This window comes from Heterodontus francisci, chromosome 3 (assembly GCF_036365525.1).
Source record: "Heterodontus francisci isolate sHetFra1 chromosome 3, sHetFra1.hap1, whole genome shotgun sequence".
NCBI classification, from domain to species: domain Eukaryota; kingdom Metazoa; phylum Chordata; class Chondrichthyes; order Heterodontiformes; family Heterodontidae; genus Heterodontus; species Heterodontus francisci.
The window spans coordinates 126,641,951-126,666,672 of NC_090373.1; the positions used below are offsets into that span (position 1 = coordinate 126,641,951).

The following is a 24,722-nucleotide window of genomic DNA, read 5'->3' on the forward strand; positions in this document are numbered from 1 at the left end:
ATTTACAGAAAGGTGTTAAAGGCATTTATGAAGCTGTGATGGAAGGCATTGCTCTAATGCACTGTACCTGGATGGATATTTCAGTCTGTAATCCCCCGCACAGTGAATCATCTCATCAGTGGAAGGAGCCTCGCTAGGGCTAAGATGCTTTTCTATTAGAATAGAATTAAAAATAGTGGACAAGATATGCTGAGCTGGTTTCATGCATCTATTTAGTGACAGAGGCGAAGGAGCCTTTGGGAGAGAAATGGTGCATGATCTCGTAGAAATGCTAAAAATACAACGTGTACAAAAAGAAACATACCTATGCTTTTGACATCATTACTGCAGGGTTCCTAATAATGTTGCTGTAGTGTTCCTGAGAAATTATGTGCAGTTGATAACTAGTATGCATCCAATATATATATATCATCTAAGCAACCTTGAAGTTTATCCAAGCGACCAACCTTTGCATCAGTTCACTTGATTCACACTGGGCAGAAATTATAATTCCACTTATTCTTAAAATGGCCTTTTTGTTCCCAATCTCAAACTTGCATTTTTACCGTGGGATTGTAATGGTATTGTTGTTCTCATGTTCATTGGTAAACATTGCGAAATGAATTAATTCCTTCTGAACTGTGATCTGAGTATTAGACATTTTATATTGTACTATAAATTCCAACAGCTGCATTGGCCAGTATATGGTTGTACATCACAGTGCAGGACACACATTGGGACAATATCAATGTATTACTGAGTGGGACTATGCTATTGTAGTTCGTTTTTAAATGCTCAAGGGCAACGAGTAACTAATCACAATAGACGGAAATGGGCAATTTCCCAATCATTTGCAACCATTCCTTTTTTCCTGCCACATGATCTGTATGAATGGTCAACATATTAGCATAAAGTATGCATTCATTATCATATAAATGATGATTCCAACAACTTGGAGCAGTCTATGTGTTAATTGAATGGTCACTAAGTACACTTGTCAAACAGTAATAGCACAAACCATCTGAATAACTCAGAAAAGAAAACCTGTGTGCTGTCTTGTTAGCATGAACCAGGGAGCTTTTAATTCATTTTCACATTAATGTTGATCTTATCATGCAGCTTAGCAGGCTTTAGGTAGACTGGTGATCATTCCAAAACAGAAGGATGACCAAAACACAAGGCAATACTGTTCAGGGATATATGTGTTATACTGTGCAGTGGGCATAAAGTCACCTCTCTGAGGGGCTGGGTGAAAGGGTTCACTTCAAATGAGATCCTCAAGTCCTCTTGGTGTCAACGTATGTTATGCTTACAACTGTAAGATGTGAAATTAAAGAGCTGCATGATTTAAATGGCAGGTATTCTGTTATTGGATGGACATGTTACTGATGCTATGGAAGCTACCGCTTTCACCTATAACAATGACTACATTGATATCTACATCTGCTGCTGGGGACCAACAGATAATGGCAAGAAAATGGCTGGACCAAAAAAACTAGGCCGAAAAGCATTGCAACTGGGAGCAACAAAGGTAATTTAGTTCCTCAGTACTGACAGAAAATTACTCTTTTAAACTAGACTTACTTAGTGACATTTGCAGTCATAATGCCTAGTGTTTTTCTCCCTTTCATATGAAAGCATTTGTATTGATTTCAAATAACTTGCATATTAATTGAAGTACTAGCCTGAAATTATACCTGTGCATCATTGCTCCAGAACAAAATCTGATATTTATTTTGTTTATTTTGAGGTCATTTCCAAGATATTTAAAATGAAGGTGAAAATTTTGATTCTGTGTATAAATTCATAATGGCAGCAAAAACCAGTTACAGTTCAACATCACTATTGACTGTGTGGATGTGCCTCATTGTAAGTTTTTATTTGTTGGGGACCTGTACCATAAGAAACTGAGATAAGCAGCCCAACCTGGATACACCTAAGAAACATTTTGTCTGCAGACTATCAGTCTTAGCTATATTTAAAGTTGTCTAGGAGCAGAAAAGATACTTTTCCAACACAGTGCACCATCCAGTCTCCCAGTCACAGCACAGGTTAAATTTGCAAAGCAATGTAAGTGCAGTTTCTAAGGCTGGAATTATACTGCCATTTCTGCAATGCTGCAAAGTGGAAAGTGCTTTGGCACAAAGCAAAATTGGTTGTGTAAATTTTCTGAGCCTGCACTGAGGCTGAAATTCATTGCCATCAACTCATACTTGGAAAATGGCCTTCCGTACCTACAGGGCTGGTGCTGACTTGACATCATAGCAGACTGGTGTGAGACCCACAGAAGGAGGCAATCAAACACCACCTGATTTTAACATCACATGAAGTACAACTCCAGTGAAGTGTCAAACCCCAATTTAAAATGTTAACCTCCAGGACACTTTATAAACTGAATCAAAGTTTATTTAAATATTTTAAGAAAGCAGATGGTATTACCCACGCTCTCAATTAAAATTTACTGAGCAGGCGTGGATATCTGAGCATGTATATAATCAGCACGTATGCGTAAAACTCTCTCCTCAATTGGAGAATTGGATTTGCAGACAGGCAGAATAAACAATTTGTTGCCAGCTGCGAATCATTTGATAGCTACAGGATAGCTGCAGCCTTAACATCCTTTGTTATATTAGTACAGTACTAGTTCTTGATTTCCTGAGGTGAGGCATTCACACCTGCCTCATCTACACCTGCAATTTTCATTGGAAGCCTCCTGCTACTCTGAGTGAAAAGAGCTGGCCAGGCAGTTAGTTGTTTTCAAGGAAAATAAAATAAAATGTTGGTACATGAGGTGTTGCGTGTTCATGTGCTTAGCTGTGTGCCTTTGTTGAGGTCTCACTGACCCAAAGAAAAGTAGGACAATATGGATGGAAAATTTTCCTTCAAAGCTCGTCAAAGTATATATGGGTAAAAGTAACCACTATTATATGTTGCTTAACATGTTGCATAATATAGGTACCATATAGGATAAGCTTAATACTTTCAAATCAAGCTGAATTGAACACAAGTTCATTAATGCTGGAAACTTTATCACAAGTTTGACCTGGTGTAGATGTTAAAATCTGTTGCATTATAGTCCAGCATAGAGCTAGAAGAAAAACTCATTGTAATGGCTGTGAAAGCCAGCCCCAGCTTCTTAAACCAAAATCAATCTGATTTCAGTCTTTTCCATTGATGCACTGGGACAATGATCTCCTCAGCCCTGATTTTGTCTGCAGTTGAGCATTCATGTTATGCTTATGTTGCCTCATAATTTAAATTCATAATCCAAATTAATTGATAAGACAACGCCTAAAGAACATTTCTCTGTAATCATTTCATGTGAACTCTACATAGGGCAGAGTATTAACAATGTTCTTTATGTCTGCTTCTTTATTGATGTTAGGGGCGAAAAGGCAAGGGCAGCATTTTTGTCTGGGCATCTGGCAATGGCGGTCTGATGAATGATCACTGTGGAGCTGATGGATTCGTTAACAGCATCTATACAATTCCCATTGGTGCAATTACACATCAAGGCCTCCCAGCCTATTATGGAGAACCTTGTCCAGCTCTCATGGCTGTTACATTCACTGGTGCTGGCAAAAGAATCCTGATGGACTTACCTCTGGTATGTTGCATTTTAAATAAGTGGATTTGATTTTGGTATCCATGGTAATCATGTTTGAGGAATAATATGCATTTTTACCTGGAAGAGTTTTACCCACAATGGCACAACACTGGCAGCATAAAGCCAAAATGTATCTGCAGTCTGTGCCACATTTTTGCACACCACTGTCCGTCAATAGAGAGTATAAATGAAAAGATAACTTTTTAAAATTAAATTTTGATATGATGGGTTGATGATCACTTCAATATAATGGCAAATTTAAGAGGGAACTGGATAGATACTTGAGAAACCAATTGAGAGGTACGAGAGATTGAGTATTGTATGGTATATTTAGAAGATGAGATTCGTCTGACCAATTATAATGGTCTCTTTTGCTCTTTATATGCTCCTATGTTCCTTTCTCTTAGACAAGTGGATTTTAAAAGCTGTAGCCCATTACATTTTGGTCGTCGAGACCATGGGCGGAACCTCTGCCCACGCATCTCCCTAGTCACATTGAGTAGACACATCTTTGGGAATTCCACTCTTTGTGCTCTCTTTGGGCCTCAGTGCACTCTCTCCAGTGTGAGTCCGGCTGAGGGCAGTAAGAGACCTCAAGTCTTTTCTAAGAAAAGGTGGTCAATCCTGAAAGGGATCCTTACCAACGAGACCTGCTTGTTTCATTGAGGGCAGAGAAGCCAAGGAAGAGAATTTTGTTTGTGGCCTTGCTAAGCCCCTTCTCTGCAATCAGTACAGTTCTGGGTGGGTACCAAGGATGTGCCTGCTCCACACATGAAAATGATTCCATTAAACAAGATTTGGAATGGGTTCTTTGGCTTTGGGCTAGGGTGCATGAAAGTTTGACTCTGTCACATTTACATCCAGTGGTGTGGCTAAGATAGAAAAGGTGGATTGTCTCCAACTTATGGTGGACGGATAATGATCAAAGATCTGATGTCACAGAAAATCATTTATATTATGTTGTCCAACACGTTCAAATTGTATCTTTATTTTATATGCTGTTCCTTTCCAATCACCTCACTGGATGCAATTTTGAAACACAGGGCAGTACATTTAGAAATTCACCGCACTACCCTGGACTCGCATTTATGGATCTCTCCACACAAACGTGGATAGGTTTGAGGAGAGCTGTCCTCACTGCTTCCACTTCCCAGGGTTATACTATCTGCTACTGAATAACCTCCAGACAGCATTTGCTATAGGCAAGCCTCTTCTTTTAGAAGTTAAAGATTTAGACAGGAGTAAATTTTCATGCTGCCACATCCTTCCAAACTATCCCAAGGAGCATCTGCCACAGGTAGCCTGCTATGCACAAATCTATGAAGCAAGTGGCAAACTTGGAAACAAGGCATCATTTGGTCAGGCTGCAAATTTCACTGGGTGGCAGTGTTTCTTTGGACATTGCAAAAGGTATGGGCATCAAGGTTCTTCCTACAAAACCCATGATCTACCTGTTCAATTGGTGTGTAACCACAGAAACATCATTATGCACATTGTTGGCCATTATCCAGGAAATAGCCACGATAAGAAACAAAGAGCTTGCATTTATATCATCACTTCCAGCTGTTTAGGACATTTCAAAGTATTTCACAGTCAATGAATTATTTTTCAAATTTAGTTACTGTTGTTAATTGGGCAAAGCACAGGAGCTAGTTTCTACACAACAAGGCCCAACAAATAGATGAATGAACTGTTACTTGATTTAAGTGATGTTTGTCCAGGGTGGACTGTTGGCTAGGATAGCAGAAGTCCCAGGCAAGAGTGCTACCAACTGAGCCAAGCGGACTTTTCATTATGCAGCTTAACACGATGCTTGCATTATTCATGAGAGCAGAAACTGTGCGTGGTGGCTCTTAGAAGACAAGGGCTGTTCTCTCCATCGATGGCTGCCTACCCCACTGAGAAACTCGCTGACAACAGAAAAACACCTTGTCTTGAACACCTCATTGCCATTTAGCTATTCCTCAACTCTAATCTGCACCTTCAAGAAAAGTGTGCTCTGCAACTTTGACACAGTGAAGGAGTCTTTAAAAAAGGTCAATAATCCTGTACAATGTTTCAAATAGTAACTTCCAAAGAGTGAGGGAGTCCCAGCTTGGGTTATTGCCATGATTAATAGCAGGTACCATAGAGACGTTTAAGAGGCATCTTGACAAATACATGAATAGGATGGGAATAGAGGGATACGGACCCCGGAAGTGGAGAAGGTTTTAGTTTAGGCAGGCATCAAGATTGGCGCAGGCTTGGAGGGCCGAATGGCCCGTTCCTGTGCTGTACTGTTCTTTGTTCTTTCTTTGTTCTAATAGGGCTCCACAGGAAATGTGAAGAAAATTAAGGGCTACAGTTACCTTGGCCTTCTCTTTGATATCAAAAAACTTTTTTTTCATTTGGAGCCATGTACAAGGCACCTGGGTGATGACATTAAGCTTTTCCTTTGCTTTTACTGGAAGGTGGCCTTCAATGACAACAACAGCATCTTGTATTTGTATAGTGCCTTTAACTTTGTAAGATGTCCTCAATGGTTTCTGAAGTTGGTGTGAGTGTGGGCGGCACAGTGGCGCAGTGGTTAGCACCGCAGCCTCACAGCTCCAGCGACCCGGGTTTGATTCTGGGTACTGCCTGTGTGGAGTTTGCAAGTTCTCCCTGTGACCGCGTGGGTTTTCACTGGGTGCTCCGGTTTCCTCCCACAGCCAAAGACTTGCAGGTTAATAGGTAAATTGGCCATTATAAATTGCCCCTAGTATAGGTAGGTGGTAGGGAAATTGAGGGAAGGTGGGGATGTGGTAGGAATATGGGATTAATGTTCTTCTTTCTTTCTTTCTTTTGGGCCTCCTTATCTCGAGAGACAATGGATATGCGCCTGGAGGTGGTCAGTGGTTTGTGAAGCAGCGCCTGGAGTGGCTATAAAGGCCAATTCTGGAGTGACAGGCTCTTCCACAGGTGCTGGTTATCTGGACTTATAACCCGTAACTGCTGCCTTCCGTGTTGTTTCATTCGCTGTGAGGCAACTATGGAGTGACCTCTCCATGGCGCATGCCTGGGCAAATTTATGGAGGTTGAGAGTTGCCCAGTCGTCAAAACCCCCCTCTCGGCCTTTCTGGTGGGGTCCAAAGGAGTGCAGGACACGACGTTTGGCACCAGTATGGCTGCAGGAACTGCCGGAAACATGCCAAATGTAGGATTAGTATAAATGGGTGGTTGATGGTCGGCACAGTGCTGTATCTCTAAATAAAATTAAAAAAATATCCCAATGTGCTTCAAAGGAGTGTTAAAGAACAAAACTTGACACCAAGCCACATAAGGAGATATTTAGGGCAGATGACCAAAAGCTTGCTCAAAGAGGTAGGTCTCAAGGAGCATCTTAAAGGAGAGGGAGAGGATGAGCAGTTTAGGGAGGGAAGTCTAGAGCTTAGAGCTTTGGCAACTGAAGGCATCGCCACCAGTGGTGGAGCAATTAAAATTGGGGATGCTCAAGAGGCCAGAGTTGGAGGAGTACAGATATCTCGAAGGGTTGTAGGACTGGAGGAGATTACAAGATTGGGAGGGGCAAGGCCATGGAGGAATTTGAAAACAAGGATGAGAATTTTAAAATTGAAGCATTGCTTAACCGGTAACCAACATATGTCAGCGAGCACAGGGGTGACAGGCGAAAGGGACTTGGCTCGAGTTAGGACAAGGGCAGCAGAGTTTTGGATAATCTGAAGGATAGAAAGTAAGAGGCCAGCCAGGACTTGTTTCCAATCTTGCCAATTGTGCTACAGGCCAAGCTCTCTTGGACCAGTTTGTTCCAGCTAGTAACCTATTCAAAATTAGGGGGAAAGACTCTGTTAGGCAAACCCCCCACCTGCCAAGACTGAGGCACACATCATTTCAGCACATGAACATTAAGACTTAAAATTGCAAGCCCCTGACTGGAAAGACATTTGCATAGTAACCGACAGTGTTGGAACAATGGGGACCCAGTCATTGCTTCCCCAATACACAGATGAAGTGGTCAGAGCAGTTTTAGTCACATGACTAACTGGCTGTTGCAGAGATTTGAACTGAGAGTTTTAAATTGGAGAAAACAGTGTTTGAAATCAGAAAGCTCCTAGTTTGAGAACATCTCTTTCCTGTCTGCTCTCATCTCATTCACACCAACTTCAGAAACCATTAAGGACATGAGAATCCCAAAGAGAGAAAAGTCTCCTACATTGAACAAGGTTTAAGAAGAATACTGGGCCCCAACAAAAAGTAAGAGCTGCCTACAATCAAAGACTCTGCAGTAACCAGAAACCCCCTTTCTGAGACTGCCTCAAACCTTTCACCTTATACTTTCCTCTCCTCTTTTCAGTCCCTATCTGTATGAGCGTATCGCGCGTGCATGCTAGTGTGGGCGCATTGTATATCCGTACGCGTTAACCATATTAGAGTTTAAGTTTATAGTTTAATAAATTTCACTTTTCTCCTTTAAACCAAAGAAAGCCTGTTTATGCTAATTTCTTTGCTTTATAATTGGAAAGCTGTGAATAAGGATTCACAAAGGGGGAGCACAAAACATAGTGTGTTTAAAATTAAACCCTGTTACAATAAGACCAGGTGAAGACAGAAACAGACCCCTAGACACCTTTCTCACCTGGTCATAACAGAAATTTGGGTGCTAGTATCTGGGATTTTACCGATTTTAAATGAGTGAAATTGGAAGTGGGATGCCAAATTGTTCCCAATCAAAAAGAGCAGGGTTTTGAAAAAGGTATTCTTGTGGTTCTGTGTGATTGAAAACTAACATGTCTACAACTGAAGCGAGTAGCTCTCCATGCCAGAGTGAAGTAACTTGGGATAAGTTAAAAGCACTGTCTATGGAGGAGCTGAAAAAAATGGCTAAGCAGTGTGGGATCACTGTACGTAGCAAGGCTAGGAAGTCTGAACTCCTAAGGCTAGTGGCCAACCATTTTCTCCTTGAATCTGAAGAAGCAGAAGCAGTGTTAGAAGTAGACCCAGACAGGATACTGCTAGCAAAGATACAATTAGAACAAAAAGATTAGAATTGACTTGAATTAGAAGACAGGGAAAGAGAAAGGGAGAGATAGGAGAATTAGAGAGAGAGGCAGAAGAGGGAGAAAGAGAGAGCCTTCCAAAAGGAACATGAAGAGAAAGAAAGACAGAAGAAAGAATGAGAGGGAGAGGAGAGATAGAGAGAAAGAGTATTCTGGAAAGAATGCGAAGAGAGTTAAGGCGGCTTGAGTTCGCTTGGGGGCGACAGAGTAACCCCAGTGAAAGCATGGCCAATATGAAGGAGCAGAATTCAGGGCTGGGTACAAGGTTGCTAAAATTCACTCAATTAATTCCAAAATTCAATGAGGAAGATGTGGAAGCGTTTTTTGTGTCTTTTGAGAAACTGGCAAGGCAGCTAAAATGGCCAGCTGAGACCTGCTCTCTCTTATGGCAAAGCAAACTAACCGAAAAAGCCCATGAGGTTTATTCCTTGTTGCCAGATGAGAGTTCATCAAATTATGAACGGACCTAAAATGCTATCCTCGGGGCATATGAATTAATACCTGAAGCATATCGCCAAAAGTTTAGAACTCTCAAAAAGCAGGCTAATCAAACTTATCTGGAGTTTGAAAGAAGCAAGCAGCTGGCTTTTGACCAGTGGCTGAGGGCTCTGAAAATACAGCTCAGCTATGTGAATCTCAGAGAACTAATCCTGTTAGTGGAATTTAAAAACTCTCTCCCATTCTCAATAAAGACCCATGTAGAGGATCAGCGAGTTCAGGGAGACCGGCAAATGGCCGTTCTGGCCGATGAGTTTGCTTTAATTTATAAGTGGGTTTCCCAGGAAGAACCTTTACTAATCACCCCCACAAATCCGAAAAGCACAAAGGGTGGGAAGGTGATATCCGCCCAGGCAGTCGTGGAAGAGAAAGGAAAGCAGTAGACACAGGGGGCCCTCCTCCAGCCAAAAAGGAAGGTGCTGTGAGCAAGAGTGAGACCTGGAGATCTGTGTGCTTTCATTGTAATAAAGCAGGGCATTTAAAAGCTGACTGCTGGAAATTAAAGGGGCCACCGATAGGGTTAATCAGGGCACACATGCTCAGTGAAGATGGGAACCTGATGGAAAGCACAGCAAAACAAGCTGTGGCTTTAACTGCAGTAAGAGTGCAACCCAGGAAGCTTACGGTTGCATGTACAGGAAAATTTAATAGGATTCCTGAAGGTTATCAGGGTTTGTATTTGAAGGTAAAGTAACCCCATATCCATCGAGTAGGGCAAGCAAGCCCATAGTGATTCTCAGGGACACAGGGGCCACCAGATCCCTTTTACTGGGAAAAGGCCTGACCTTTTCCCCAGAGAGTGCAGTGAACCCCAAAATGGTGGTGAATGATATTGGAGGGCGGTGTATGTTTGTTCCTATACACCGGGTGCACCTGGAGTGCGACCTAATTTCGGGACTATTGACTGTAGGGATTGTCCCTCGTTTGGCTGTGGATGGGGATGACCTGCTCCTAGGTAATGATCTGGCGGGGGTGAAGGTGGTAGCCCCGCCAGTAGTGAAAGAAAGATCGCAGGAGTCAGAGAGACGGCAGTGGCAGGAGACGGTCCCCTGCAGAGTCCCTGAATGTGTAATGGATCAAGCCATGATCAAACCAGCTCCTCCAGAGGAGACTGCATTGGCACGGCAGGCAGATGACCATGAGGAATGCCTGTCCGAAGGTTAAGAGACCCAGGGAATGAATTAAATGGATTTTCCTTCGGTGAGGCTCAGCGAGCCGACCCAGTATTCCGAGGGTTAGCACAGGCTGCCCAATCTGAAAGTGAAGCAGAGGGAGTCCTTGACTGCTACTATTTAAAGAATGCGGTACTGACGAGGGAATGGAGTTCTCCTCACAGACCTGAGGGCAAGGAGTGGACAGTAGTTCACCAGTTAGTGGTGCCACAGAGGTACAGGGGGAAAATATTAAGAAGGGCCCATGAGACTACAGTGGCTGTACATGCCAGTATATGAAAGACCAAAGCCCGCATAAGACAGCAGTTTGACTGGCCAAAACTCCACAAAGATGTGGTGGAGTACTGCAGGAGTTGCCACATGTGCCAGGTTGAGGGGAAACCCCAACGTACAGTGAAGCATGCACCCCTAAGTCCTGTACCAGTGTTATGAGGACCCTCCAGAACAGGGCTGGTAAGGGATCCCTGCCGAGAACAAAAGGGGACAGGCAGGCACACGGCTGGCAAAAGTTTAGAAAGGGAAGGGGAAAGAGTGACCAAGAGGGCAGGTTAAAGGAAGTCCGGGAGGAATCCTGAATGAATATCCCTACTGTCTGGTCAACCAACCCCGAAAATGTGAAAAGTTAGATCCCACATCCTTCTATGTAAATGCTGATTCTAGAAGCACCCCTCTAGAGTTTCTAACAGCATTTACAGGAACCTGCAGAGACAAAGAGAGACCTCTAGGGGGCACAGAAACTGTGAGGGTATTGCCTCATCCAGTCGAAGTGCCACAGAAGCGTACAGCCAAGTCTGCATAAATACCTACAGGTAGAAGTATCCCAGAGAAGAAATGGGAGAGTAACAAAGACTCCTCTCCCACAGTCAGAGGAAAAGGGAACCACCCATTCCCTGATTCAAATGTCTCAGCATGACTCAGAGTTCAGGATAGACCCACCCCCTACTAACTCTGAGAAAAAAAGAGAAAATTAAAACAGCCCTGGCACCCAGAACAGACCATTTTTAATAAGCTTTACGATTGGTGAATGAATGGAAATGAATGACAGAAATGCATGATTTTTCTTTCTGTATCTTATATTTCACTCAAACTCTGTAATGAAATGTGCTGTTTTTCTTCAAATCGCACTTCAGTCCCCTGGGTTTGGAGCTGTCAGGCAAGCCCCCCCCCCCCACCCCATTAAAACTTAGAATTGCAAGCCCCTGACTGGAAAGACATTTGCATAGTAACAGACAGTGTTGGAACAATGGGGACCCAGTCGTTGCTTCCCAATGCACAGAAGAAGTGGTCAGACTAGTTTTAGTCACATGACTAACAGGCTGTTGCAGAGGTTTGAACTGAGAGTTTTAAATTGGAGAAAATAGAGTTTGAAATCAGAAAGCTCCCCGCTCCTGGTTTGAGAACATCTCTCTTCTGTCTGCTCTCATCTTGCTCACACCAGCTTCAGAAACCATTGAGGACACGAGAACCTCAAAAAAAGAAAAGCTTCCTAAGTTGAACAAGGTTTAAGAAGAATACTGGGCCCCAACGAAAAGTAAGAGCTGCCTGCAATCAAAGACTCTACAGCGAGCTGGAACCACAGAAACAGTAACCCGAAACCCCTTTCAGAGACTGCCTCAAATCTTTCACCTTATACTTTCTTCTCCACTTTTCTGTCCCTATCTGCATGTACATATCGCATGTGCATGCTTGTCTGGACACGTCGTATATCCGTAGGCATGAACCGTATTAGAGTTTAAGTTTATGGTTTAATAAATTTCACTTTTCTCCTTTAAACTGAAGAAAGCCTGTTTATGCTCATTTCTTTGCCTTATAATTGGAAAGCTGTGAACAAGGATTCAGAAATGGGTAGCTCAAAACACTGTGTGTTTAAAATTAAACCCTGTTACAATAAGACCAGGTGAAGCCTGAGAAAGACCCCTAGACACCTTTCTCACCTGGTTGTGACAACTCCCATTGGAAAATTTGGTTCAACCCACTTACTGAGCTGCCATCACGAGCGCACGAGCTAGATTGGCTATTTCATGTTAATTTTTACCATTAACATAAAATCAGGGTATAATTTTTTAATTTGATGTTTCTATGCATTTAGCAACCATTGGCACAATGCTGGTGATGCATGTATTCAGGTAATAACTGCTGTCCATTAATCTATTATTATAGCAGTCTAATACTAATGTGTAAGTCGGCTGTCATTTCATTTACACAGTTTCTCTACTTGTAGATGTTCCCTTTGCTTGAAGTACATGATAAAGTATTATGTAGGTGATCAAAGACAACACACTGCTCTATATTAATTACAAGCAGAAAAGTATAAATATGATGATATGCAGTCAATTTTTCTTTACCTAATTAGTGCTTCAATCCTTCCCAAATACAAGTGGGCTGTGAATTGCTGATGAATTTTTTTTTTATTTGTTCATGGGATTTAGGCGTTTCTGGCTAGGCCAGCATTTATTGCCCATCCCTAATTGCCCTTGAGAAGGTAGTGGTGAATTGCCTTCTTGAACTGCTGCAGTCCTTGTGGGGTAGGTACACCAACAGTGTACACTACAGTGTAGGTACACTGTTCGGAAGGGAGTTCCAGGATTTTGACCCAGTGGCAGTGAAGGAAAGGTGTTATAGTTCCAAGTCAGGATGATGTATGGCTTGGAGGGGAACTTGCAGGTGGTGGTGTTCCCATGCATCTGCTGTCTTTGTCCTTCTATGTGGTAGCGGTCACGGGTTTGGAAGGTGCTGTCTAAGGAGCCTTGGTGCGTTGCTGCAGTGCATCTTGCAGATGGTACACACTGCTGCCACGGTGGGTCGGTGATGGACGGAGTGAATGTTGAAGGTGGTGAATGGCGTGCCAAGAAGTTGAGCTTCTTGAGTGTTGTTGAAGCTGCACTCATTCAGCCAAGTGGAGAGTATTCCATCACACTCCTGATTTGTGATGGTGTAGGTGGTGGACAGGCTTTGGGGAGACAGGAGGTGAGTTACCCGCCACAGAATTCCTAGCCTCTGATTTGCTCTTGTAGCCATGGCATTTATGTGGCTCGTCCAGTTCAGTTTCTGGTCAATGATAACCTTAGGATGTTGATAGTGGGGGATCCGTTGATGGTAATTCTGTTGAACATCAAGGGGAGATGGTTAGATTCTCTCTTGTTTGAGATGGTCATTGCCTGGCACTTGTGTTTCCTGTTGCATCTGGACACGGGCTGCTTCAGTATGTGAGGAGTGGTGCTGAACATTGTGCAATCATCAGCGAACATCCCCACTTCTGACCTTATGTTGGAGGGAAGGTCATTGATGAAGCAGTTGAAGATGGTTGGACCAAGGACACTACCCTGAGGAACTCCTGCAGTGATGTCCTGGGACTGAGATGATTGATCTCCAACAACCACAACCATCTTCCTTTGTGCTAGAGTTTTCCCCTGATTCCCATTGACTCCAGTTTTGTTAGCGCTCATTAATTCCATACTTGGTTAAATGCTGCCTTGATGTCAAGGGCAGTCACTCTCACTTCACCTCCGGAGTTCAGCTCTTTTCTCCATTTTCGGACCAAGGCTGTAATGAGGACAGGAGCTGAGTGGCCCTGGAGGAACCTAAACTGAGCGTCATCAAGCAGCTTATTGCTAAGCAAGTGTCCCTTGATAGCACTGTCGACCCTCCATCACTTTGCTGATGATCAAGATTAGACTAATGGGGTGGTAATTGGCCAGGTTGGATTTGTCCTGCTTTTTGTGTACAGGACATACCTGGGAAATTTTCCACATTGCTGGGTAGATCCCAGTGTTGCAGCTGTACTGGAACAGCTTGGCTAGGGGCGCAGCAAGTTCTGGAGCACAAGTCTTCAGTACATTTGCCAGAATGTTGTCAGGGCCCACAGCCTTTGCAGTATCCAGTGCCTTCAGCTGTTTTGTGATATCACATGGAGTGAATCGGATTGGCTGAAGACTGGCATCTGTGATGCTAGGAACCTCAGGAAAAGGCCAAGATCGAATTACTTGATTGACCTGGGTGGGAAAGGATTTTAACATGACAGCAATATTGGAGGCACAATGTTCAGTAACACACTCCATTTCATTTGAGCCCTTTAAGGATTCAAATTTTCCTTGGATTTCCTTGGGGCCTCTGGGAAAGTTGTAATGCCACTGGGGGAGGATTTCAGGTGATGTATGTTGCTGGCTCTGTCAGAATTCTTTGGGTCAGCTCACTTACCTTTTTAATTCTCCACATTGCTCTCATGCTGACCTCTCTGTCCTCGGCCTGCTGCAGTGTTCCAATGAAGCTCAACATAAGCTCGACGAACAGCACCTTATCTTTCATTAGGCACCTCACAGCCTTCTGGACTTTCCACTGAGTTCAACAATTTCAGTTCATAATCTCTGCCCCCATTTTGTTTCCTTTTTCTTTGCAGATTTTGGTTTTACTCTTATTTTTTTCTTGTTTTTGCTTTCAGATAGCAGCTGTTCATCATTCTGCCATTCACACCTCCTCTAGACACCTCCTCTTGTTTTTTTACTTGTCCCATTACCACTCCCTCTGGCCTTGCACCACCAACTCTTTTGTCATTCATTGTCTCCTGTCTTCCACTCTACCTTCCACAGACCTTCCCTTTTGCTCTTTCCCCACTCTCCCCCCATCACCTGCTTAAAACCTATTACATTTCTAAATTTTTCCAATTCTGATGACAGGTCGAAGACCTGAAGCATTAACTCTGTTTCTGTCTCCACTGATGATTCCTGGCCTGGTGAGTATTTCCAGCATTTTCTGTTTTTATTTCTGATTTCCAGCATCAGCAGTATTTTGCTTTTGTATTTCCTGTGTGGCTGGCCAGTAGTGTAAATTCCATGTAAAATAAAAGCAAAATACTCAAGGAAGTGGGGTACCAGTTGCTGCCGGAATTACAAGCCAGGTGTCAAGTGATTTCTCAGCAGCCATATCAGGTCATGTATCAGCAATCCTAGTCCATTCCTTGCGCCAAAATGGCCAAAGCACAGAGATTACAATTTTTCTGATGCAGAAATTGAAGTCTTAATAGAGCAGATAATGATTCACAAGAAATGGTTGCTGGGCTCACATGGGAGTAAGTTATTAAAAAGAGTAGCCAGATCAACGTGGAGGGAGGAGGCATTGGCACTGAATGTTACCTCTCTAATTTCCAGGACACCAGACCAGTGCTGGTAAAAGATCAGTGACCTGATGATGGCAGACAAGAGAACTGCCATCCTAACCTTTTCACTTTGGCATCATAGGACCCCATCCTATCCTCACTCTAATTTCTTCAGTGCTGAATCTCATGCACTGTGATTCAATGGCTCCCATCTGGAACCTGCATTTTGAAAAGACATTGCAAGGATTTCTTGGACACAGTCCTTATAACTCCATCCTTTCATGTTACAAGAACCTTCTCTTTCTGGTCCTCCCTCTTACATCAGCTGGCACCTGGGAGCTACACTTCTGATAACGCTGTTAGTTTTATTCCAAGAGAAAATGGTACAGAATATCTTGGAACTGCAGGCCATTGAGTGGGAGAGGTAGAGGGTCCAGGAAAGTCCAACTCACTGCTGTCTGTGTCTTGACCCACTGAGTGGTGCACATCTATTCTTAACCCCTTTCGTCTCCTTCCACAGTTAATCACGGTCAAGGGAGCAGATGAAGAAAAAGAGGAGGAGGAGGATTAGGCAGATGATGATAAAACTGTTTTCTCTGCTTCAGGCCACAGCTACTGATTCCACCCCCCACCCCCCCTCCCCCCCACCCCTCCCCAACCACCCTGGGCTCTTTGCTCTCTCTCTTACCATGTCAGAGACTTAAAGCTGGGGGAGAAAGGGAGTGGGATTGAAGAATAAGCCCAGGGTGATTCATAAAGAACAAGGGAGATGGGGGGACTGAGGAGTGGAGAGCACTCTGCACTTCCCTAGCAGATGTGGGGAGATGGCTGCCCTTGCTGAGGAACCAGTAGACTCAGATCTCACAGATCCCTATGAAAGAAAGATGTTTGGTGAACTGCATACAGGCAGGAGTCTCAGTGGAGTCTAATTCTGTCATACACAACAACATTGGGGAAGCATTTTCCTTGTTACTGATATTAATGGAGCATGTGGCAGCCTCATTGCAGTCTCCAACCATTTCTATTTCCCCTCCCACAGAAGTGGTGCAGAATCAAGTTAGTGTCTCTTCCTCTCAGAATGCGAACTTGGTGCTCATTTAAAAAAAGATGTTTATTTATGCACTGGTGCTGTTTCTCAATGAGCTCATTAGGTTTGTGAGATCTGTTTGGAGTGAACTGTCAGATGGGACAAAAAGACAAATGCTTCCACTAGAATTGGAATATCCAGGAAGGCTAAGTACAATCAATACATAATCAAGGGAGTCCTGTTTATCTAATGGGAATATTTTACCAATAATCTGCCGAGACTTTTATCTGGCAGCTGGGATGATAGCCTGCTCCAAGTCAAGATCCTCCTGATGTTGGGTTCCAGATGATTACCTCTGCTGTTTCGCTGTGAGCTATCTCAGTAGCTTTACAATGAAAGAAAATGAAAAATATGCAGGCACTTCTGAGGTGTGGCCGAAGTTCTCCAGTGAGCTCTTTTGAATGCAGCACTTCTCTTAGGATCAGCTGATCTTGGCATATATGCAGCCGTAAATTAGACAGCACAACCAGGTATGAACAATAGAAATTATAATGTGTGTCATAACTCTATCATGCCATATACTTGAAATATCATTGTTGCTGAAGGAGTAGGTGAAGAAAACAAACACCCCCATCCTGGCTATCTGAACAAAAAATTGTGTCAGCCTGAAAATGAGTACTATTCCAATTTGCGCCATTGCAATGAGGCCTCCACTGCCACTCCTCCCCAAGTGCACTGGAAAACTCAAGGGAATTAAGGCCTTTCGCATCTTTGCTCAAGATGTGTTTTATTGAATCAATCAATGCATCAATTGCCATTTGTTTGAAATAACTTTATTTATTTTATATTCTTACTGAGTGGAGGGATAACTATGCTGGAAATACGGGGCTAAAAATGTGATTAGGCCCATTATTATTAGCATCTCTTAAAGGGAAGGTACACTTTGGCTGCAGCAGCTGGTGGAACTGCATCCAAAAGTGTTTCAGGGAAGGAACAAGACTACTAATGGAGCAGCAGGCCAGAAAGAGGGTTCCCAGGTTCTCTGATGCGGCACTGGAGGCCTTTGTCCAGGAGATGGAAAGGAGGAGAGAGGTTATGTTTCTGCCGGGAGCCGAGGCCTTCCAGACACAAGCTGCAAAGGGAACGGGGGCAGCTAACCATGGAGGTCAATTCAAGGAGTCTGACCCTGAGAACCTGGCTGCAGTACTGGAAGAAGCTCAATGAGCAGTCAAGGTCAGTGAATGCATCTTCAAATGCCATCTCCTACCCACTGCACCATGAGCTGTACACACTGCTCAATGCTTCACACTCCCATCACTCACCCATCGGCAATCTCTAACAATTAGGACTCATCCGTAACATTCAGATGCTCCAACTCACCCTCAAACACTTAGCACTGCTGCACCACATCTTACAGCTACCACATGCTTCCAGGTATTCAGCTGTAAAAGGCATATCACTCAAACACATTGCAACACACTCAGTGTCACTCTTCCCTCCTTCTTACAGGATGAGGTGGCCTATAACAGGAGGGAGCAGCAGAGAACTGCCAACAGACAGGCTGGCTACATTTCCTGAGCCCCTTGGAGGAAAGGATGTTGCAAATATTTGAGCCGTCAATCACTGAGGCCATTACAACTAAGAACATCCGGTATGTTCCTGCTTTATGCCCCTTCTCAAATCCCACTTCACCCTCATCCCGCAATTCGTCATGAAGTACAACCTGGAGGTGGTGTGACAATGGACCTCTTGCTTTTCACTTGACCTCCCCCACCCCACCCCCCTCCCTCCCCACTTCCCTCACGACAAGCTTCCTCTTCTGCATTTATGCTTTTATATATCCAAGAACTCCCACCTGGCCAGCCAATGCATACAAACATAGGAATTCGGAGCAGGAGTAGGGCACTCAACCCGTCGAGCCTGCTCCGCCATTCAATAAGTTCATGACTGAACTGATTGCACCACATTTCCACCTACCCCCGATAACCTTCCACCCCTTTGCTTATCAAGAATCTATCTACCACCTCTGCCTTCAAAATATTCAAAGACTCTGCTTCCACTGCCTTTTGAGGAAGAGAATTCCAAAGACTCACAACCCTCTGAGAGAAAAAATTTCTCCTCATCTCTGTCGTAAATGGGCGACCCTTTATTTTTAAACAGTGACGCCTAGTTCTAGGTTCTCCCACAAGAGGAAACATCCTTTCCACATCCACCCTGTCAAGACCCCTCAGGATCTTCTATGTTTCAATCAGGTCGCCTCTTACTCTTCTAAATTCCAGCGGATACAAAACCTAGCCTGTCCAATCTTTCCTCGTAAGACAGTCCACCCATTCCAGCTATTAGTCGAGTAAACTTTCTCTGTACCGCCTCCAATGCATTAATTGGAGATTCTTTAAATAAGGAGACCAGTACTGTACACAGTACTCCAGATGTGGTCTCACCAATGACCTGTACAGCTGAAGCATAACTTCCCTACTTTTGTATTCAATTCCCCTCACGATAAATGATTACATTCTATTAGCTTTCCTAATTACGTGCTGAACCTGCAAACTAGCCTTTTGCGATTCATGCACTAGGACACCCAGATCCCTCTGCATCTCAGAGCTCCATAGTGTCTCACAACTTAGATAATATGCTTCTTTTTTATTCTTCCTGTCAAAGTGGGCAATTTCCCACTTTCCCACATTATATTCCATTTGCCAGATCTTTGCCTATTCACCTAACCTATTTATATCCCTTTGTAGCCTCCTCATGTCCTCTTCACAAGTTACTTTCCTACCTATCTTTGTGTCATCAGCAAATTTAGCAACCATACCTTCAGTCCCTTCATCTAAGTCATTTATATAAATTGTAAAAGGTTGAGGCCCCAGCACAGATTCCTGTGGCACACCACTCGGTACATCTTGCCAACCAGAAAATGATCCATTTATGCCTACTGTCTGTTTCCTGTCAGCTAACCAATCTTCTGTCCATGACAATATGTTACCCCCTACACCATGAGCTTTTATTTTCTGCAGTAACCTTTGATGTGGCACCTTATCAAATGCCTTCTGGAAATCTATGTACAATATATCCACCAGTTCCCCTTTATTCACAGCACATGTAACTCTCTCAAATAACTCCAATAAATTTTTTAAACAATTTCACAAAATCATGTTGACACTGCCTGATTACCTTGAATTTTTCGAAATGCCCTGCTATAACATCTTTAATAATAGCTTCTAACATTTTCTCTAAGACAGATGTTAAGCTGACCTGCCTGTAGTTTCCTGCTTTCTGTCTCCCTCCCTTTTTGAATAAAGCAGCTTCACAATGAAAGGCAAGAGCAACAACACACATCTGATGACGAAACACCATCACTGATGTGACACTCACAGCCACCAGCTTAGATGCTGGCACTGTGCGTAATTTAAAGTATAGAGATGGGATTTGCAGGTGGCGAGTCATCACACACAAATGGACTGCTGCCAGGCCAGGGAGCATGGTCATGGACAAATTCTTCTGGAGGAGACTCAGATGAGGACTTTGATGGGACGGTGTGGAGAAGAGCGATGATGGGCATGCGTGATGTACTGGCAGACCTGCCACAGAGCCAATTGTCACTGTCAACATGCATGGAGGAATTAGGCTTCAACATGGCACAGGGCATCGTGCAGAATTTGAAGCCCATCCTTTCCAGTGTTGAAGTGGTGGACATGACAGCACTGGCAGACTCAGCTGTGTTGCAGCATCTGGTGGCTGATGTCTCAGCTTCCATTGCAGCACAAGCAGAAGCCAGAGATCATTGGCTGAATTTTATTATTGCAACAGGGATCCCAGCAGTGGGGGGGTGGTGGGGGGGGATATCCTGCCTCAGCCCTCTGTTAGGCCCCCAAAGCCACAGAGGGCTGCCAATGAACTGCCTGCCATTGAGGACACTGTCCCTTTTATAGATGTGCTCCTGCCTCCAGAGCTGCCGGCCAATCGTAACTGGCCTCCTGTAGTACCAAAGAAGAAGAGCCGAGGACAAGTGAGTGGGGTCGGTGTGTGGGGGCCATTAAGACAGCCCCTGACGAGGGGGTGGGGGTTGGTGAGTGTGTGGGGGGGTGTCTTCCCGGGTGAGGGGGTTGCTGGAGGTGCCAATTACCACCGGGGAGGGGAGGCGCTGCGTGGGCCCTGGTGATTCCCCACCCCCCCGCCCCCTCCCGACAGTGCTAGCAGGCCACTAGGTAAAACCTGGTGCTGCTCCCAGCGGTGGTGGGCCACTCTGGCTCCCTCAAATTTGAGGTGGAGGCTGGAAGAGGCCATTAATTCACCACTTAAGAGCTTCAATTGGCCTTGGGTGGGAAGGCTATCCTCAGCTTTCCCCACCCCAGACAAAGTGGGAAGGGACTCCAGCAACATTGGGAACAGCTCCCCCTGCCATTTTGCTTGCCTCCCCCCACACCCCCCAGCCTCTGTGCCTGTCTCCAAGGGCAAAATAAAATCCTGCCTGATGAGACCCATGTCTGTCGCCATGCAAGCCAGCTTGGTGCCAAGCGGGCTCAGACTGCTACCATCATGGCTATGGATGCAGTGCTCAAAGTGGCATGCTGACTCTCATAGCAGTCGAGCAATCTGTGCTCCAGCAGATTACTAGGCTTTCTGAGGTGTTGTCCCAGTGTGTAGAAGTGACTCTGTAGTGCACCAGCCTGCTGTCCTTGATTAGGATGACAGCATTTATGCTCCCACCGCTGCCACTCTGCCAGTACTCTTGCTGTTGCCTCCCAGCCAGCCAGCCAGCCCACATCACTGCCGCCAATGCCGAGGTTTTGCAGTCCAAGGTCTGGCCCACAAGGCCCAGAGTTCCTTGAGGGCGTCTTGCAACGCCACCTGCAGGTTCACCAGTGAAAGTCAACAACATTCCACCAACCATACAGCAGCCACAAAGGTAGCATGTTGCAGGAGCACTAGGCACAGCAAAGGCACCCACATGCACCAGGGTGAATAGTTCAATTTTATCTGTATTATTGGAAGTGTTGTTGGATTAAGTTGTAATGGAATTTTTTTGGGGGGTTCTCTTTTATTGCAGGAATTTGGCCAAGAGGACGCTGTGATAGTCTATCGCAAAGGGATGGATAGATGGGGAATTGGAAAGCAGCAGTGATGTGGGTTTGATTTCAGCAGGGGAATGGGAACCTAAAATGTAGTGCCAGTGTACAGGATGTTGAGAGTAGTGAGGTCAGGGATAAGGTTACAAGGACGCGAGAGGGCAAGCAAGAACCTGGTTTAAAATGTGTCTACTTCAACGCCAGGAGCATCCGGAATAAGGTGGGTGAGCTTGCAGCATGGGTTGGTACCTAGGATCTCGATGTCGTGGCCATTTCGGAGACATGGGTAGAGCAGGGGCAGGAATGGATGTTGCAGGTTCCGGGATTTAGATGTTTCAGTAAGAACAGAGAAGATGGTAAAAGAGGGGGGGGTGTGGCATTGTTAATCAAGGAGAGTATTACAGCAACAGAAAGGACGTTTGAGGACACGTCTACTGAGGTAGTATGGGCCGAGGTTAGAAACAGGAGAGGTGAGGTCACCCTGTTGGGAGTCTTTTATAGACCTCCAAATAGTTCCAGAGATGTAGAGGAAAGGATAGCGAAGATGATTCTCGACAGGGGCAAGAGTAACAGGGTAGTTGTTATGGGGGACTTTAACTTTCCAAATATCGACTGGAAATACTATAGTTCAAGTACTTTAGATGGGTCAGTTTTTGTCCAGTGTGTGCAGGAGGGTTTTCTGACACAGTATGTAGACAGGCCAACCAGGGGCGATGCCACATTGGATTTGGTACTGGGTAATGAACCCGGCCAGGTGTTAGATTTAGATGTAGGTGAGCACTTTGGTGATAGTGATCACAATTCGGTTAGGTTTACCTTAGCGATGGGCAGGGACAGGTCTATACCGCAGGGCAAAAATTATAGCTGGGGGAAAGGAAATTATGATGCGATTAGGCAAGATTTAGGATGTGTAGGATGGGAAAGGAAACTGCAGGGGATGGGAACAATCGAAATGTGGAGCTTATTCAAGGAGCAGCTACTGCGTGTCCTTGATAAGTATGTACCTGTGAGGCAGGGAGGAAGTTGTCGAGCGAGGGACCCGTGGTTTACTAAAGAAGTTGAAGCACTTGTCAAGAGGAAGAAGAAGGCTTATGTTAGGATGAGATGTGAAGGCTCAGTTAGGGCGCTTGAGAGGTACAAGCTAGCCAGGAAGGATCTAAAGGGAGAGCTAAGACGAGCAAGGAGAGGACACGAGAAGTCATTGGCGGATAGGATCAGGGAAAACCCTAAGGCTTTCTGTAGGTATATCAGGAATAAAAGAATGACTAGAGTTAGATTAGGGCCAATCAAGGATAGTAGTGGGAAGTTGTGTGTGGAATCAGAGGAGGTAGGGGAAGTGTTAAATGAATATTTTGCGTCAGTATTTACAGTAGAGAAAGAAAATGTTGTCGAGGAGAATACTGAGATTCAGGCTACTAGGCTAGATGGGATTGAGGTTCACAAGGAGGAGGTGTTAGCAATTTTGGAAAGTGTGAAAATAGATAAGTCCCCTGGGCCAGATGGGATTTATCCTAGGATTCTCTGGGAAGCTAGGGAGGAGATTGCAGAGCCTTTGTCCTTGATCTTTATGTCATTGTCGACAGGAATAGTGCCGGAAGACTGGAGGATAGCAAATGTTGTCCCCTTGTTCAAGAAGGGGAGTAGAGACAGCCCTGGTAATTATAGACCTGTGAGCCTTACTTCGGTTGTGGGTAAAATGTTGGAAAAGGTTAGAAGAGACAGGATTTATAATCATCTTGAAAAGAATAAGTTCATTAGAGATAGTCAGCACGGTTTTGTGAAGGGTAGGTCGTGCCTCACAAACCTTATTGAGTTTTTCGAGAAGGTGACCAAACAGGTGGATGAGGGTAAAGCAGTGGATGTGGTGTATATGGATTTCAGTAAGGCGTTTGATAAGGTTCCCCATGGTAGGCTATTGCAGAAAATACGGAAGTATGGGGTTGAAGGTGATTTGGAGCTTTGGATCAGAAATTGGCTAGCTGAAAGAAGACAGAGGGTGGTGGTTGATGGCAAATGTTCATCCTGGAGTTTAGTTACTAGTGGTGTACCGCAAGGATCTGTTTTGGGGCCACTGCTGTTTGTCATTTTTATAAATGACCTGGAAGAGGGTGTAGAAGGGTGGGTTAGTAAATTTGCGGATGACACGAAGGTCGGTGGAGTTGTGGATAGTGCCGAAGGATGTTGCAGGGTACAGAGGGACATAGATAGGCTGCAGGGCTGGGCTGAGAGATGGCAAATGGAGTTCAATGCGGAAAAGTGTGAGGTGATTCACTTTGGAAGGAGTAACAGGAATGCAGAGTACTGGGCTAATGGGACGATTCTTGGTAGTGTAGATGAACAGAGAGATCTTGGTGTCCAGGTGCATAAATCCCTGAAGGTTGCTACCCAGGTTAATAGGGCTGTTAAGAAGGCATATTGTGTGTTAGCTTTTATTAGTAGGGGGATCGAGTTTCGGAGCCACGAGGTCATGCTGCAGCTGTACAAAACTCTTGTGAGACCGCACCTGGAATATTGCGTGCAGTTCTGGTCACCGCATTATAGGAAGGATGTGGAAGCTATGGAAAGGGTGCAGAGGAGATTTACTAGGATGTTGCCTGGTATGGAGGGAAGGTCTTACGAGGAAAGGCTGAGGGACTTGAGGTTGTTTTCGTTGGAGAGAAGGAGGAGGAGAGGTGACTTAATAGAGACATATAAGATAATCAGAGGGTTAGATAGGGTGGATAGTGAGAGTCTTTTTCCTCGGATGGTGATGGCAAACACGAGGGGACATAGCTTTAAGTTGAGGGGTGATAGATATAGGACAGATGTCAGAGGTAGTTTCTTTACTCAGAGAGTAGTAGGGGCGTGGAACGCCCTGCCTGCAACAGTAGTAGACTCGCCAACTTTAAGGGCATTTAAGTGGTCATTGGATAGACATATGGATGAAAATGGAATAGTGTAGGTCAGATGGTTTCACAGGTCGGCGCAACATCGAGGGCCGAAGGGCCTGTACTGCGCTGTAATGTTCTAATTCTAATTACTGGAACCGGAGTCTGATTAATCATTCCTCCTCCTCCTCTTCCTCCTCCCAAGGTCCTCACTGAATGCCTGGTGGCAAGGGCTGTGCCCTTATGATAGCCAGCTTGTGTAGCACACAGCAGATCATTACAAATTTGGAGACGTGCTCCAGAGAGTATTGTAAGGATCCCCCTGAGTGCAGTGGAACCATTGTTTTGGAATACCAATGGTTTGCTCCATGGCAG

General features: G+C 44.6%; 1 protein-coding gene across 1 annotated transcript in view; it reads left to right on the forward strand.

Annotated features, from left to right (window-relative positions):
- The window catches only part of LOC137367139 (PC3-like endoprotease variant B), a 650,040-nt gene that overhangs the window by 71,221 nt on the left and 554,097 nt on the right, over positions 1–24,722 (forward strand). Inside the window, exons 5-6 of the mRNA XM_068028579.1 lie at positions 1,338–1,510; positions 3,365–3,586. Coding sequence (XP_067884680.1) covers positions 1,338–1,510; positions 3,365–3,586 — 395 coding nt within the window. The remainder of the gene's footprint in view (positions 1–1,337; positions 1,511–3,364; positions 3,587–24,722) is intronic.